General features: G+C 65.4%; 1 protein-coding gene across 2 annotated transcripts in view; it reads right to left on the bottom strand.

Moving 5' to 3' along the window:
* HPSE2 (heparanase 2 (inactive)) overlaps positions 1–16,256 on the bottom strand; it is a 177,599-nt gene that overhangs the window by 35,259 nt on the left and 126,084 nt on the right. For both annotated transcript variants that reach the window (XR_012905505.1, XM_075934461.1), the window contains exons 7-8: positions 10,177–10,270; positions 2,160–2,266 (exon numbers count right to left, since the gene is read on the bottom strand). Coding sequence is in view for 1 of the 2 variants with exons in the window: in XM_075934461.1 (XP_075790576.1) it covers positions 2,160–2,266; positions 10,177–10,270 (201 nt within the window). In the remaining variant the exon portion in view is untranslated. The remainder of the gene's footprint in view (positions 1–2,159; positions 2,267–10,176; positions 10,271–16,256) is intronic.

Here is a 16,256-nt window from a genome sequence, read left to right as displayed (position 1 = left end):
GGGGCAGAGGGCGGCCGAGGGGCAGAGGGCAGAGGGCGGCCGAGGGGCAGAGGGCGGCCGAGGGGCAGAGGGCAGAGGGCGGCCGAGGGGCAGTGGGCGGCCGAGGGGCAGAGGGCAGAGGGCGGCCGAGGGGCAGAGGGCAGAGGGCGGCCGAGGGGCAGAGGGCGGCCAAGGGGCAGAGGGCAGAGGGCGGCCGAGGGGCAGTGGGCGGCCGAGGGGCAGAGGGCAGAGGGCGGCCGAGGGGCAGAGGGTGGCCAAGGGGCAGAGGGCAGAGGGCGGCCGAGGGGCAGTGGGCGGCCGAGGGGCAGAGGGCAGAGGGCGGCTGAGGGGCAGTGGGCGGCCGAGGGGCAGAGGGCAGAGGGCGGCCGAGGGGCAGAGGGCAGAGGGCGGCCGAGGGGCAGAGGGCGGCCAAGGGGCAGAGGGCAGAGGGCGGCCGAGGGGCAGTGGGCGGCCGAGGGGCAGAGGGCAGAGGGCGGCCGAGGGGCAGAGGGTGGCCAAGGGGCAGAGGGCGGCCGAGGGGCAGTGGGCGGCCGAGGGGCAGAGGGCAGAGGGCGGCCGAGGGGCAGTGGGCGGCCGAGGGGCAGAGGGCAGCCCATCCCCACCCCACCTGCCTTGCCTCGTCCCGCCTCACCCATCTGCCTTGCCCCTCCTCTCCCCTCCACACCTGACCCCACCTGCCCTGCCCCGCCCTGCTCCGCCCCTCCCCACCACACCTGACCTGCCCCACCCCGCCTGCCCTGCCACAGCCTGCCCCGCCCTGCCCAGCACCGTCCCGCCACAGCCGGTCCCAGTCCACTCCACCTGGCCACAGCCCGCCCCGCTCCACCCCACCTGCCCCACCCAGCCTGCCCCGCCCCACCTGCCCTGCCACAGCCTGCACCACACCGTCCCGCCCAGCCACAGCCCACCCCGCCCGAGCCCGCCCCGCCCGGCCAGCCGCCCCACCCAGCCAAAGTCTGCCCCACCCTGCCCTGCCCCACCCCACCTGCCCTGCCACAGCCTGCCCCACACCGTCCCGCCTGGCCAGAGCCCGCTCCAGCCCTGCCCCGCTCCAGCCCTGCCCCGCGACAGCCCGCCCCGCCCCAGCCCCGCCCCACCACAGTCCGCCCCGCCCCGCCCCGCCACAATCCGCCCCGCCCTGCCCTGCCCCGCTCCAGCCCCGCCCCTCCCGGCCACAGCCTGCCCCGTCCCGCCCTGTTCAGCCACAGCCTGCCCCTGCGCAGCACACACAGGCACCTCGCCCTACGCGCATCCTTTGTGCCTGGGCATGGCTCCACCAGCAGAGCCTGGGGACGCCTCCACACACCCTGCACCCTCATCCCTGCTGCACCCCGGCCGGCCTACACAGCCTGCCCTCAGCCCGGCTGGTCCTGGCAAAGCCTCCTGTCCCCGGGCCGCACACGCCATGCACACGCCCTGGCACGCGTTCGGAAAACCCTCGCCACACAGGCAGCTCGGCCAGCAGCACTGGGGCAAGACACCACACACTGCTGGGAAGCAGCGACGGCCCGGGCTCCCGGAGCCAGAGCCGTGGCGGGGAGAGGGCGTGAGCAGGTCTCTCTGGGTCTGTCCACACTACCCCCCTAGTTCGAACGAGGGTGGTTAATGTAGGCAACCGGAGTTGCAAATGAAGCCCCGGGATTTGAATTTCCCGGGTTTCATTTGCATGTTGCCGGGCGCCGCCATTTTAAAATCCCTGTTAGTGCAGACTCTGTGCCCGCGGCTCCACGCGGCTCCACGCGGCTCCACGCGGCACGGACTAGGTAGTTCAGACTAGGCTTCCTATTCCGAACTACTGTTACTCCTCATGCTTCATTTGCAGCTCCGGTTGCCTACATTACCACCCTAGTTCGAACGAGGGGGCTAGTGTAGACAGACCCTCTGTGGCCAGACAGGCCCGGGAACTGGATTGGTTCCATCAGTCCCACGCGTGGCTTTCTGGGGGTGGCAGGTGCCTGCTGGGCCCCCCTTTCCCATTTCCATGCAGGAGCGGGGCCAGAGGAGGGGCCAGGCGTCTCCGAGGGCTGCTCTGAGCCTGGCCCTGCTTGCCGGGCGCAGCCAGGCCCAGAGCCGACCAGCAGCGGGGAGCCCACGGAGCAAGGGTGCTCCCAGCTGCAGACCGCGGCCCAGGGCGTTCCCCTGCCCCCAGCCCGACTCACAGGAACCCAGCGGCATAGGAATCGGAGAGGTTGTTCGTGCCTCCAGCCGAGGTGGCTCCGATGCCTTCCAGCCAGATCTTCTTCCCCGGCGCGTAGGTATTCACCACCTGTCCCGAGACAGAGCGCAGCCGTCAGCCCGTCCCTCCGCGCAGGCGTCCCGCCGCCGGGCACCGGACCAGCGCCAGGCCCAGCCGGCGGCCAGGCCACAGGTGCAAATGTGCCAGACACCAGAGAGCGGCTGATTTGGGGCAGGGCCAGCAGGCAGAGCAGCTGCACTTTCCAGCCCCGAGGGCTCTCAGGGACCCCTGCCCCCAGCTGCAGAGCGCTTTCCCCAGCTCCGCGGGCCTCTGCTAGATCTGTGCCCAGAGAGATCCCAGCCCACGGGCCTGGCAGCCTGCTGCAGCCAGATGCCGCCCCGCCAGGCTGGGTCCCGCTCATGCTGTGCCCAGCCCTGCACAGCCCTGGGGAGACCTCAGCAGCGCTCCTCCGGCCTCGGGCTGTCCCCGTCGGGTGATGGGACAACCCCCCTGCCTGCCCGTCCGTCGCCGCCCGACGGGCAAGGCCCCACCCGTGGGCAGGAGGGCGAGAGCCACACGCCCGGCAACGCTCAAAGAGCCAGGTTCTCCCCGACCGAACCGTGGTGCAGATGGGGGAGGCCCCCCGGGCTTGCCGAGAGAGTTATGGGAGGGGGAGGCCTCCCTGGATGGAGCGTCGGGGGTGGGGGACGTCCTGGCTTTCCAGGGAAGGCTCGCTGGGCTCATGGGCCCGGCCAGAGAGACCCTGGCCAGAGCCCAAGGCAAGTGGAAGGGCTGGTACGGCCACCGAGAATGGGCCTGCGCCGGCCCCTCAAAGCCGTGCAGCAGGCTGCAGAGAGGCCAGGGCCCTGTGTGTGGGGCCCTGAGCCCAATGCCAGGGTGGCCCTCGGGCGCTAACCTCTCCCCTGAGCGCCCTCGCCCTGGCGCCAGCGAGCCAGGACAGGGCGGCAGCGGAGTTACTACCGAGGTGCCAGGAACGGGCACACAGGGCACGTCACAGCCCCGGCAGGCGCCGGATCCCACAGGGTGCCCGTTGGCAGGCGCGGGAGCGCAGGGGCCCACGCGTCAGTGCCCCAGAAAGGGAGCGTCCGGACCATGCGTGACCCAAAGGCGCAGCAGGACCAGGGAAGGAAGCCAGAGCGATGGCCCGGGGGGAGCGGCCTGGGGGCCTCAAGGGCGGAGCCGGAGCAGCCCCCCGGCCTGGGCCAGCGCGCCTGGGCGACGGGAGATGTGCTGGCGTTTCAGGCACTGACCTTCCTGCGCCCAGCCCGGCGCTGTGCAGAGGGGACGCGGGCCAGCGCCAGGCCCCAGAGCATTCGCGGAGGGTGTGACGGCGCGTTGGGGGTTCCCCGTCTCCTGCACCCCGAAATGGCACAAACAGACTGCACCAGCCAGTGGAATTGAGGGTGGTTTATTGCTCCTCCAGCACAGCGCAGCACAGATGTAATCTGGTCACAGGAACTGGGCTAGGATGCCTCAGGCCCCCTTGAGATGGGGGAGACTGGGCCCCTAAACTCCAGCCCCTTCTCCTAGGCTCTCCTCCATGCCCTCCGACAGCCAGCAACCAACTCACTAACTTCCAGCCCTGCCCCCCAGCCAAGGCAGCATTCCACCTTCCTTTGTTCCTCTCCATGGGGGGTGTCTGGCCACTGGTTTGCATAGTGACTCATCCTGTTTTGCTGGGTCGTGGTACCCACGGCAGCCAGTGGGGGTTCCCCCAGAGCCAGCAGCATAGAAACCAGCCAGGTACCCCCACTTCGTCACAGTTCTCCCCCCTCCGAGAGCGAACTGAGCAGGGTCACTCCGCTCGTGACCTAGGGAAGTTCGGGTCCTCTGCGTGGGAACCCGCCCTGGGGACATGGGTGCTCCCCTTGACTCGGGCCGGCCGTGGCGAGGCCCCACATGAGCTGGCTTCCCTCTGTCCACTCGCCGCCCCGCTCCAGGGCGACTGGCACAGGCCTGTCCTCGGGGGTCACACCCACCCTTCCGCTGGCCTTGATCTCTGGCCAGGGTCTCTCGGGCTGGGGCCATGAGCCCAGCGAGCCTTCTCTGGACAGCCAGGGCGGCTTCCACCCCCGATGCTCCATCCAGGGAGGACTTCCCCTCCCATAACTCTCTCAGCAAGCCCGGAGGGTCTATCTGGGGTAGAGACCCCCAAGCCGCTTTCCTCCTGTCTTGGGCCTTCCCGCCCCTCTGGCAGGAGTCACAGGACCGGCAGTACCTCTGCACGGCTGTAAAGATTCCCGGCCAATAGAAGTGCTGGAGCAGCTTCAGCCGGGTGCTCCGGATCCCCCGGTGGCCCCCAACGGGGACGTCGTGGGCCAAATACAGCAGCTTGAGGCGATACTTTCGGGGGACGACCAGCTGCCGCTGGACCCCCCATGCCCTCACCTTCCTGGGGGGGAGCCACTCACGGAACAGGAGTCCACGCTCCCGCAGGAATCTCTCCTGGCCACCTCTCCCCCGGGGCTGAGCTGCATGGAGGCCAGCCTGGTCCCTCAGCCTCTGCAAGGAGGGGTCTGCCTGCACCTCAGCCTGGAATTCAGCTGCTGAGGCAGGGATCGGGACCTGTCCCCCACCTCTGCCTAGGTCCGGAGTCCCAGCCTGGCTGGACCCCGTGTCCACTGGGATGGGACCCTGAGGACGCTGCCAGGAGTCCTTCCCTGGACCCACGTTGTCAGCCCCCCGCTGGCTCTGGCTCCAGGTAGTGACTAGAGCCCGCTGGGATTCATGGGGCCACTCCTCTAGGTCATTCCCCATCAGCACCTCGGTGGGCAAGTGCGGGTGCACCCCCACTTCCTTGAGGCCCTCCTTGGCCCCCCATTTCAGATGCACCCTGGCTACAGGCACCTTAAACGGGGACCCGTCTATGCCCTTCAGGGTCAGCTGTGCGTGGGGTAGTATCCGCTCCAGGGCCACTATGTCGGATCGGGCCAGAGTCACCTCCGCCCCTGTGTCCCAGAAGCCCGTCACCTTCCTACCATCCACCTCCAGGGGTATGAGGCACTCGCTCCGCAGGGGCTGTCCTGCCCCCACCAGGTACACGGAGAAATCCGCCTCCTGAGAATCAGACCTCCCAGGGGAGGTGCACTGAGCATCCTTCCCCTCTCTCTGAGCTGAGGTTTGCCTGCCAGCCCCTGCCTCTGGGGCAGCCTGCCCTTCCCCCCGCCCCAGCCAGTTAACCCTGGAAAGTCCCCGGTCCTGGGACCTGGTGCACTGAGCCCTCTTGTGGCCTTTTTGCCCACAGCGATGGCAAGTTAGGCTTTGGGCTGTCTCTGTCCAGGCCCTGGCTGGTTCTCTGGGGCGCAGACGACCTGTTCCTTGGTCTCGCCCCGTAGTTGACTCCCTCCGTCGCTCAGCCGAGATCCGGTCTCTGCGCGGTTCCCTCTCTCTCCGGGACTCCTGTTCACACCCGGACCGGCTCTCCGTGAACTCATCCGCCAGCCTCCCACCCTCCTGGGGGTTCTCTGGTCTCCGGTCCTTGAGCCACAGCCTCAGTTTGGGTGGGCACGCTTCATAGAACTGCTCCATCATGACCAGCTTGAGCAGCTCCTCTGCGGTCTGGGCTCCGACTCCAGACACCCACTTGCGGCAGTATTGCGCCAGGCGGGAGGCCAGGTCCACATAGGTCTCCCGTGGCCCTTACTGTACCCCCCGGAACTTCTTCCTGTACATCTCGGGGGTCAGCCCGAACTTGTGCAGCAGGGCCTCCTTGACTCGGTTGTAATCCCTGGCTGTAGGTCCTCCAGCTGGCTGAGCACTCCGGCCGCCTCCTGGTTCAGTGCGGGGATGAGCTCCTGCAGCCAGTCAGCTGGGGGGACCCGTTGCAGTCCACAGGCCCTCTCAAAGGCACTGAGGAACCCGTCTATGTCACCCATGTCCTTCAGTTGGGCCACCACGAGCCTCTCCAAGCGTCTGGCAGTCCTGGGACCCTGGGGCCCATCCGCACTTGGCGCAGCCGGTGCCCCGCCGGTTCTCCGCTCTGCCATGGCCAGCTCATGCTGCCGCTGCCTCTCTCGATCTTGGCGCTCCTTCTCTCGATCTTGGCGCTCCCTCTCTCGGTCCTGGCGGTCCTTCTCTCGGTCCTCTACTTCCAATTCCCTGATCCGCAGCTGGATCTCCAGCCGCCGCAGCTCCGCTGGGCTGGCCCCTGCCCTAGATGGGCTATTACTTGCAGGCCTCCCGGGAGACGCTGTCTCATCTCTCCGTTGGGTTCCAGCGCTCCTCCCCCTCTCTGAGCCTGACACACTCTCAGGGGGGGTCTGGCTGCTTCCCCTGGGGACAAGATCCTGGCCCTGTGGCTGGTCATTATCTTCCAGCTGGGCAATCAGCTGGGCCTTGGTTGCTTTCTGCACAGGCAAGCCCCTCTCTCTGCACAGCCCCACCAGCTCTGCCTTCAAGAGTCGGGCGTAGGCCATCTGCCCGCTGGGCCCCTCGGTGCAGACTCACCAGTCTAGTGCTGCAGCGCCCCACGATTCCCAGGAACCGCTTCGCTCTGTCTCCAGCACGCCTGGCTCCAGGGCTCTTGCTTCTACTGCGCCTTGTCGCTGGAAGCTCCATCCACGGGGTGCAGTGCATCCCACTTCTGACACCAGTGTGACGGCACGTTGGGGGTTCCCCGTCTCCTGCACCCCGAAATGGCACAAACAGACTGCACCAGCCAGTGGAATTGAGGGTGGTTTATTGCTCCTCCAGCACAGCGCAGCACAGATGTAATCTGGTCACAGGAACTGGGCTAGGATGCCTCAGGCCCCCTTGAGATGGGGGAGACTGGGCCCCTAAACTCCAGCCCCTTCTCCTAGGCTCTCCTCCATGCCCTCCGACAGCCAGCAACCAACTCACTAACTTCCAGCCCTGCCCCCCAGCCAAGGCAGCATTCCACCTTCCTTTGTTCCTCTCCATGGGGGGTGTCTGGCCACTGGTTTGCATAGTGACTCATCCTGTTTTGCTGGGTCGTGGTACCCACGGCAGCCAGTGGGGGTTCCCCCAGAGCCAGCAGCATAGAAACCAGCCAGGTACCCCCACTACGTCACAGAGGGCGACCCCAGGAAGCGGCTCCGGGCGCCAGCAGAGAGGCAGCCCCTGACGGTAGGCCCAGCGGGGCTGGCTTTCTGCCTGCAATTAGCTAAGCCCAGCACCTTCCTGAGCAGAGAGGAAGCAATAAAACAGGGAGCGCCTGAGCCCAGCTGCACCAAGCAGCAGGCAGGATGCACACGCTCCCAGGGAGGCTGCAGCCCGGCTCTCAGCTGCGCTGGAATTCCCACGGGACCCCCACCCCCGGCCCAGCAGCCCCCCAGCTTCCCGAGACGGAGGCCGTGCGACCCCCAGGACTCTGCGCCCACTCCCCATGACGGCTCATGCTGCAGCGGAGCGGAGCGGGCAAGCTGCTGGGTGCCAGGGAGAGTAACCCTCAGCCACACTGCAGAGCATTAAGGAAGCAAGCGCTGTGGCCAGTCCCCGTGTGGTACCGGACACGCCAGCAACGGGGCACCCCCATATTCAGAGCAGGGGCCAAGGGGCTGAAGTGGCAGAAGCCCTGCGGCCCAGCCCCAGAGAACACGCAGCACACAGTCAACCTGTGGAACTCCTCGCTAGAGGATGTGGTGAAGACCAAGAATTTCACAGGGTTCAGAAAAGAACTAGATGAATCCATTGAGGTTAGGTCCATCAGTGGCCATGAGGCAAGCGAGGCAGGGCTGGTCAGAGGCTGGGAATGGGCGACAGGGGAGGGATCGCTGGATGAGTCCCTGTTCTGTTCCCTCCCTCTGGGGCACGTGGCACTGGCCCGTCGGCAGGCAGGACACTGGGTGAGACGGGCCTTGGTCGGGCCCCTCTGGCTGTTCTTAACACACGACCCCCTAGCGACGTCATCTCAGCCGCCTGCCCCACACAGACGGAGGTGCCTGCCAACACTCGGCCCGGCCTCTCCCAGATTGGCCCTGCCAAACTCTCCGACGCACCGGCCGGGTGCCAGTGGAAGGGCACAAGGGCCAGCCCTCCAGGCCTGTGGCATCACCAAAAGGAAGTGGAGCTTCTGAAGAGAAAGCAGGTGTCACGTCACTGGATTTTAAGGGGAGCAGCCAGATCGCGGCTGCAGCCGGGGGGTTGCCCCAAAGTGTATCCCAAGGGGGCCACGGGAGGTGCCAAACGACGCTTCTGCGCTGCTGATTCTGTGTCTGCTGTTCGTGCACTGGCATGAGATCTGTGTGCGGAGCCGTGAACACGGACTCTGGGGCAGGCTGGACAGTTCCGTCTGCGGCTGAGCAAGGGGCAGGGAATGCTCAGCCGGTGGCTACGCTAAAGCGAGGGGACAGGGGATCTCTAGGTGCCAGGACACACCTCGGGGAGGTGACTGACTGGGGACACAAGGGGCGGGCGATGCACCATGTGACCTATGGCCAGGAGGGTGCCAGGATGGATATAAAACGCCATGTGGCAGCCTCCATTTTGGTCTTCAGCTCAGCTCTTGATCCCCGATGCAGCCTCGCAGGGAACCACGAGCTGGGAAGAACCGTGGACCCGTCCTGACATAGGATGTAACCAGAGACTTTTCAGCCAGCAGCTGTAACATCTCTGCTAGAGCCTGCATGGAGAACTGGGAGAGTCGAGGCATGTCCTGTAGGATCCTTTAACAGCCTCACTCTCAGGCTTTTCTTTCCTTTAGTAATAAACCGTTCGATTGTAGATTCGAAAGGTTTGGCTCAGCGTGGTTTCTGGGCAAGATCCAGAGTGTCAACTGACCTGGGACCTGTGGCTGGTTTCTTGGGCCTGGCCGATCCCGTTTGGGGGAGGTGAGATCGGGTTCTAAAACCCCTCACCTGTGTTAGGGCCAGGGCTGATTGGGGCACGGGGAGAGCTGGGGTGTCCGAGGGGTTTTGCTCGTGAGGCTTCTGGCTGGCCAGGCAGGCAGCTGACGCGCTCGGTGGGACTGGTCTCCAGTCTGGGGCTGTAAGGAGCCCCGAGTTTGAGCAATTCACTCTGAGCAGATGCCCTCAGCTGTGCCCAGACCTGGCCTGGTCTGTCACACCCGGATCCTGAGACCAGGGCCAATGGAGAGAGGCCAACACTCCAGGTCGTGCTGACTGACAGGGCGGGCAGGCCAATGGGGGAGCCAGGGGGCCCGTCCTTCGTGTGAGCGAGGGCTGCTTGAGCCAGAGTAGGGCAGAGTTAAGGGGACAGCAGCCAGGGCCAGAGGAGCAGCCCACAAGGCAGGGCCAGGCCGGAGGCAGAGCAGCGCCATGAGCCACAGGAGGGAGAGCCGGGGCAGCGCGGACCAGCCGCAGCGACGGGGAGCCAGGGCTGAGCCAGAGCATGGAGTTGTGGGGATGGAGCCGGGGAGCAGATGCCAGCAGTGACCGGCAGCTGAGTGCAGAGAGCGCCTGGGGAGAAAGGGGCCCCGGGCAGAGGGTCCAGGCCAGGGAGACGTCGCCAGGCCCTGCAGGTTGGACTCGGAGGGGTCCTGACCATCAGGGGCTGATGCTGGAGCGGGGCACAGCCGGCCTGGCCTGCGGTCACATGGGAGAGCGGAAGGGGAGCCCCCGAGCGTCTGAGTCCACAGGGCAGCCTATAAGCCAGGCACCTTCCCCACCCTGGAGGGACCACCCCCCGACATGCAGGGGCCTGCTGAGCGCAGCACCCGCTCCCAGGGACTCGCCCATCGCCGTTCCGACAGCTCCACCCCAAGGGCACTCTCCGGGCAGTGCCCGGCACCCGAGCCCAGCCCCACGTGCCGTGTTCCCGCCTGCGTCCCTGGGCAGGGCTCCCCCCACGTGCCACACCTGGCCACTCCCACTTGTGAGCCACCTGGCTTGGCTCACGGCCCCTTTTACCTGCCCAGGGGCTTCCCAGGACAGCCAGGGGCCGGGCAGCTGAAAACGTGGCAGCCAAGAGCGAGTCCCGTGTCCCCCAGCCAGGCCCACTGCGGAACGTGCCCAAGCAGGGCCCGCCGCCCCTCGCCCCCGCCGCCCCTCGCACTCACGCACTTTCTGGATTTTCCTGATCTGGTCAGACAGCGTGTCTAGCAGGCGCGTTTTCAGGAAGTCCGTCACTTTGGCCACTCGGCCATCAATGTAGTAACTGGAACGAGAGTAAGAGGGCAAGAATCAGACGGGCACGAGAGCCAGGAGCAGGCAGTAACTGTGTCCCTCACCTCAGCCTCGGGGCTTCTGCGTGGCCACACCGGATCACTCGGGTGCTCAGGGATGGGGAGAGTCCCTAGCCTGGGATGGCACCTGCCCCCTCCCTCTCCCACGCACTGACCCCGGCCACGTCTGCAGCCGGGCTCCCGGTCAGGGATGGGACGTGCCGCAGGGCAGGGAGCGAGCGGCAGCAGAAATCCCGGGGCTGGCTCGCTGCCCTTTGGAACGCCGAGGGCAGGGCTACACTTGCCATTTCGAGGGCAAAAAGTCCCTTTTCTGGGCAAAACCAGCGGGAGAGTCGGCTCTTGCAAGGGACTTTTTGCAGGGAACCTCCCAAGTGTCCCAGCAAACAGACGCCCCACGAGAGGGCTCCGGGTAATACCACTGGCGCACGGTGTGAGGAACGGCCACGCCGCGCCGGCCACGCCGCGCATCCCACCGCGCCTCAGCGAGCACTCTGGCCAGCAGCTCTGCCCCCGCAGAGCCCTGGGAACTTGCACACGCCTGTTCCCGCTTCTCAGCTGGCCAGGTGACAAGGCCTGCGCCGCGGAGCACACAGGCCTCGCGGGAGCAATGCTGAGCTACTGGAGCGGAGCAGCGTGTGGGGCGAGGAGGCCGGGCAGCACCCAGGATGCCCCCGACCTGTCCTCAAGGGGAGGGCTGCCCTCCTCGGCCGTGGAAGAGCCGCCAGCGCACACAGAGCCAATGCCCAGGGGCAGGCCAGATGGGCAGCGCTCTCTGCCCTCCCCCTCCGAGGAATCCAGGGCTGCCAGCCCATGCCCAGGGACAGCCTGGCAAGCTGTGTGCCCTGGGGCCTGAGAGCCTGCAGGAAGCAGTGGAGAGAGGCGGCCGGAAGGACTTTGTGCCAGTCCCCCATGAAGAGAGCCCGTGCCAAGCGACGCACACGGACAGCCCAGCCGCGCCCGGCAGACGGGAGGCCCCGGGTCAATTTCATGCCCTGCAATGGGAGTGCCCAACGGCAACGCCGCACAGGGACCAGCTGGGGCCCGGGGGTCGGCCTGTGCGGCGGCAGGGACCCCGACCCTGCACCCGTCTGCAGCAGGATGAGACGCCGCCAGCCAGTCGCAGAGGGAGGGGTTATTGCTGCTTCGGGGGTTCTATGTGGGCACCGAAGTGAGGGGCCAGGCAGCCTCAGGCCCCTTGGGGGGGTCCACAGGCCCCTGACCCCCCAGTACCCAGATCAGTCTCGTCTCTCCGTGTTTTCCCAGCCAAGAACTGCCCCTCCCCAAACCACCAAACTCCCATCCCCAGGCAGCCCCACCCCTTCCTTTGGACAGGTGAGACGCTCCGGCCGGCCATTAGCGACCAGTGAGTGGACAGCCTGTGACGGACCGGGCCGTGTCTGGGCACAGCTGAGGGCGTCCACTCAGGGCGAATTCTCAAATCCGGGGCTTCTTACAGCCCCCTTGACTGGTGACCTCTCCAAACAGGCCACAAACCAGTCCCACAGAGCGCTTCAGCTGCCTGCCTGAAGCCTCCCGAGCAAAACCCCTCCGACACCCCAGCAATATCCGTGCCCCAGATGGCCCCGGGCCTATACACGGGTGGGGGGTCCTAGCACCCAATCCCACCTACCCCGAACAAGTTCTGTCCGGTTCCAAGAAACCAGCCACAGATCCCTGGACAATTTACCCTCTGGACCTTGCCCACAAATCACGCTGGGCCAATCCTTTAGAATCTATATCTAAAGGTTTATTATTACAAGAAAGAAAAGCATGAGAGTAAGGTTATTAAAGTACAGTACGTTACATGCACCGAATCTCCCAGTCCTCGATGCAGGCTCTAGCAGAGATGTTGCAGCTGCTGGTTAAAATTCCTTATTGCACATCCTACGATCAGGATGGGTTCACAGGTCTTCCGGGCTCTTCAATCCCTGCAGTGCTGCCTCTGGGATGAAGTGCTGAGCTGAGAACAAAATGGCATCGACCACATGGCCTCTTTATACTCCTTCCTGGCCTCTTCTTGTATGTAGCAGGTCACCTGGTCCTCAGCCTCTTTGCTGGCAGCTCTTGGGTCTCCGCCCTCCTGCTTTAGGTGTGTCTTTGGGCCATCAAGGGCCATTGTTCTACAGGGCTTCACTACTCAGTCTGTCCATAGCCATGCTCAACCACATTCACAGAAATATTCAGCTTTCACACAGATTACAGATTCCTACCTACACACATAGACATTATACACTCACATAAACAGCGTACATAAGATCAACAAACAATAATCTCCCATTCAATACCCCACATGGCTCCCCCCACACCAATTTCTGGGGCCAACACCCCCACCTAGGGGTGCAGCAGCAATCTGGCTGCTTCCCTCCAACTCAGTAATGTGACACAGCCGCCCCACTGCATCACGGCCTAGGAGCAGACTTGTAGCTGGAAACGCCCTGTAGCCAGGAGTCTCTCTCCCCAGGCAGGCCCCTGGATCTGCGCTGCCCTGGTACCAAGCCACGGCCCTGCCCAGCAAACACCTGCCACCTCCAGCAGCTGATAAGCCGGGGCAGGTGCGCGAGGGACCTCGCAGGTGGCTGTGCCTGGAGTCCTTTAGGCTGCGAGCTGCTAGGGGCAGAGCTGCCCTTGTGGTGTGTCCCAAAATCCCTGGCCAGTCACGGGGGACCGGACACGAGCGGCCGGCACTCACAGCTCTGTGCAGTTCACCAGTGAAGCACGGGGGGCGTGCCCTGTGTCAGTGAGAACGGACCGACTGGCGGACAGCACCGCCCTGGGGGACACCAGCCGGCAGGCGAGGGGCTGCTCCCGGCCACGCAGGGCAGCATGGGAGAAGGGGGCTGCGGGACACGGGACAGGAGAGCGGCACGTTAACGGCATCACAAGGGATGATGGGGCGGTTCTGTGAGCACCAGGGCAGGCGTGGGAAGCTGAGCAGGACTCGCTGGGCAGACCCAGCGGCCGCGTGGGGACGGTGAGTGGCTGCTGCTCGGCGGGAGGCAGCGGGCTCCGAAAGGCCTAGGCCTGCTCCTCAGGAAACCAGGGCACGAGACGGCAGCGAGGGAGCACTGTGGGTGGGGCTGCACAGCCCAGGACAAGGTGGCTGCGGAGGGAAGGGGCAGGTCGCATCACATTACTGGATTTTAAGGGGAGCAGCCGGGTCACTGCTGCACCCGTGGGGGTGTTGGACCCAAAAGTGGTGCAAAGGGGGCCATGCGCGGTGTCAAACGAAAGCTTCCTTCCCTCTGATTCTGTATCTGCCATTCATGCGATTGTATAACGTCTGCGTGCGGAGTTACCAACATGCTGTGGCGGCGCGTTGGGGTCCCCCGCCTCCTGCACCCCCGAAATGGCACGAACAGACTCCACCAGCCGGTAGAACAGAGGGAGTGTATCGCCTCTCCAGGATACAGCACAGCACAGATGGAATCTGGTTCCAGGGCAGGCCTAGGATGCCTCAGCCCCCCTTGATATGGGGGGGTCCGGCTTCTAAACCCCCCAGCCTGTTGCTGAGGCTGCTTCCTCCATGCTCCCAGACCGAAACTAACTCACCCTCCTCCAGCCCTGCCCCCCAGCCAGGGCAGCATCCCCCTTCCTTTGTTCCTCTCCATGGGGGGTAGCTGGTCAGACAGGTTTGTAGCCCCCTTTGCATAATGACTCCTGTTACAGACAGCAGAGGTCGCCACAGCCCTAGCAAGTTCCTCCCCACTACGTCACAGTTCTCCCCCCTCCGAGAGCGAACTGAGCAGGGTCGTGACCTAGGGAAGTTCGGGTCCTCTGTGTGGGAACCCGCCCTGGGGACATGGGTGCTCCCCTTGACTCAGGCCGGCCGTGGCGAGGCCCCACCTGAGCTGGCTTCCCTCTGTCCACTCGCCACCCCACTCCAGGGCGACTGGCACAGGCCTGTCCTCGGGGGTCACACCTACCCTTCCGCTGGCCTTGATCTCTGGCCAGGGTCTCTCGGGCCGGGGCCATGAGCCCAGTGAGCCTTCTCTGGACAGCCAGGGCGGCTTCCACCCCCGATGCTCCATCCAGGGGGGTCTTCCCCTCCTATAACTCTCTCAGCGAGCCCAGAGGGTCCTCTATCTGGGGTAGAGACCCCCAAGCCGCTTTCCTCCTGTCTTGGGCCTTCCCGCCCCTCTGGCAGGAGTCACAGGACCGGCAGTACCGCTGCACGGCTGTAAAGATTCCCGGCCAATAGAAGTGCTGGAGCAGCCTCAGCCGGGTGCTCCGGATCCCCCGGTGGCCCCCAACGGGGACGTCGTGGGCCAAATACAGCAGCTTGAGGTGATGCTTTTGGGGAACCACCAGCTGCCGCTGGACCCCCCATGCCCTCACCTTCCTGGGGGGAAGCCATTCACGGAACAGGGACCCCCGCTCCCACAGGAATCTCTCCTGGCCACCTCTCCCCCGGGGCTGAGCTGCACGGAGGCCAGCCTGGTTCCTCAGCCTCTGCAAGGAGGGGTCTGCCTGCACCTCAGCCTGGAATTCAGCCGCTGAGGCAGGGATCGGGACCTGTCCCCCACCTCTGCCTAGGTCCGGAGTCCCAGCCTGGCTGGACCCCGTGTCCACCGTGATGGTACCTTGAGGACCCTGTCGGGAGGCCTCCCCTGGACCCAGGTTGCCAGCCCCCCGCTGGCTCTGGGTCCGGGTGGTGACTAGAGCCCGCTGGGATTCATGGGGCCACTCCTCTAGGTCATTCCCCATCAGCACCTCGGTGGGCAAGTGCGGGTGCACCCCCACTTCCTTGAGACCTTCCTTGGCCCCCCATTTCAGATGCACCCTGGCTACAGGCACCTTAAACGGGGACCCGTCTATGCCCTTCAGGGTCAGCTGGGTGTGGGGTAGTATCCGCTCTGGGGCCTCTATATCGGATCGGGCCAGAGTCACCTCCGCCCCCATGTCCCAGAAGCCTGTCACCTTCCTACCTTCCACCTCCAGGGGTATGAGGCACTCGCTCCACAGGGGCCATCCTGCCCCCACCCGGTACACGGAGAAATCCGCCTCCCGAGGGTCAGACCTCCCAGGGGAGGTGCACTGAGCATCCTTCCCCCCACTCTGAGCTGAGGTTTGCCTGCCAGCCCCTGCCTCTGGGGCAGCCTGCCCTTCCTCCCGCCCCAGCCAGTTCACCCTGGAAAGTCCCCGGTCCTGGGACCTGGTGCACTGAGCCCTCTTGTGGCCTTTTTGCCCACAGCGATGGCAAGTTAGGCTTTGGGATGTCTGTCCAGGCCCTGGCTGGTTCTCTGGGGCACAGACGACCTGTTCCTTGGGCTCGCCTCGTAGTTGACTCCCTCCGTCGCTCAGCCGAGTTCCGGTCTCTGCGCGATTCCCTTTCTCTCCGGGACTCCCGTTTACACCTGGACCGGCTCTCCGTGAACTCATCTGCCAGTCTCCCGGCCTCCTGGGGATTCTCTGGTCTCCGGTCCTTGAGCCACAGCCTCAGTCTGGGTGGGCACGCTTCATAGAACCTCTTCCTGTACATTTCGGGGGTCAGCCCGAACTTGTGCAGCAGGGCCTCCTTGACTCGGTTGTAATCCCCTGGCTGTAGGTCCTCCAGCTGACTGAGCACTCCGGCTGCCTCCTGGTTCAGTGCGGGGATGAGCTCCTGCAGCCAGTCAGCTGGGGGGACCCGTTGCAGCCCACAGGCCCTCTCAAAGGAGCTGAGGAACCCGTCTATGTCGCCCATGTCCTTCAATTGGGCCACCATGAGCCTCTCCAGGCGTCTGGCAGCCCTGGGACCCTGGGGCCCATCCACTCTTGGCGCATCCGGGGCCCCGCCGGTTCTCCGCTCTGCCATGGCCAGCTCATGCTGTCGCTGCCCCTCTCAGTCCTCTACTTCCAATTCCTTCATCCGCAGCTGGATCTCCAGCCGCAGCAGCTCTGCTGGGCTGGCCCCTGCCCTAGGTGGGCTACGGCTTGCAGGCCTCCCGGGGGAAGCTGTCCCATCTCTCCGGCAGGCTC

Source organism: Pelodiscus sinensis, chromosome 8, assembly GCF_049634645.1.
Source record: "Pelodiscus sinensis isolate JC-2024 chromosome 8, ASM4963464v1, whole genome shotgun sequence".
Classification (NCBI taxonomy): Eukaryota; Metazoa; Chordata; order Testudines; family Trionychidae; genus Pelodiscus; species Pelodiscus sinensis.
Note: the sequence above shows the minus strand (reverse complement) of the source record. Positions and strands in the feature narration are given on the sequence as shown.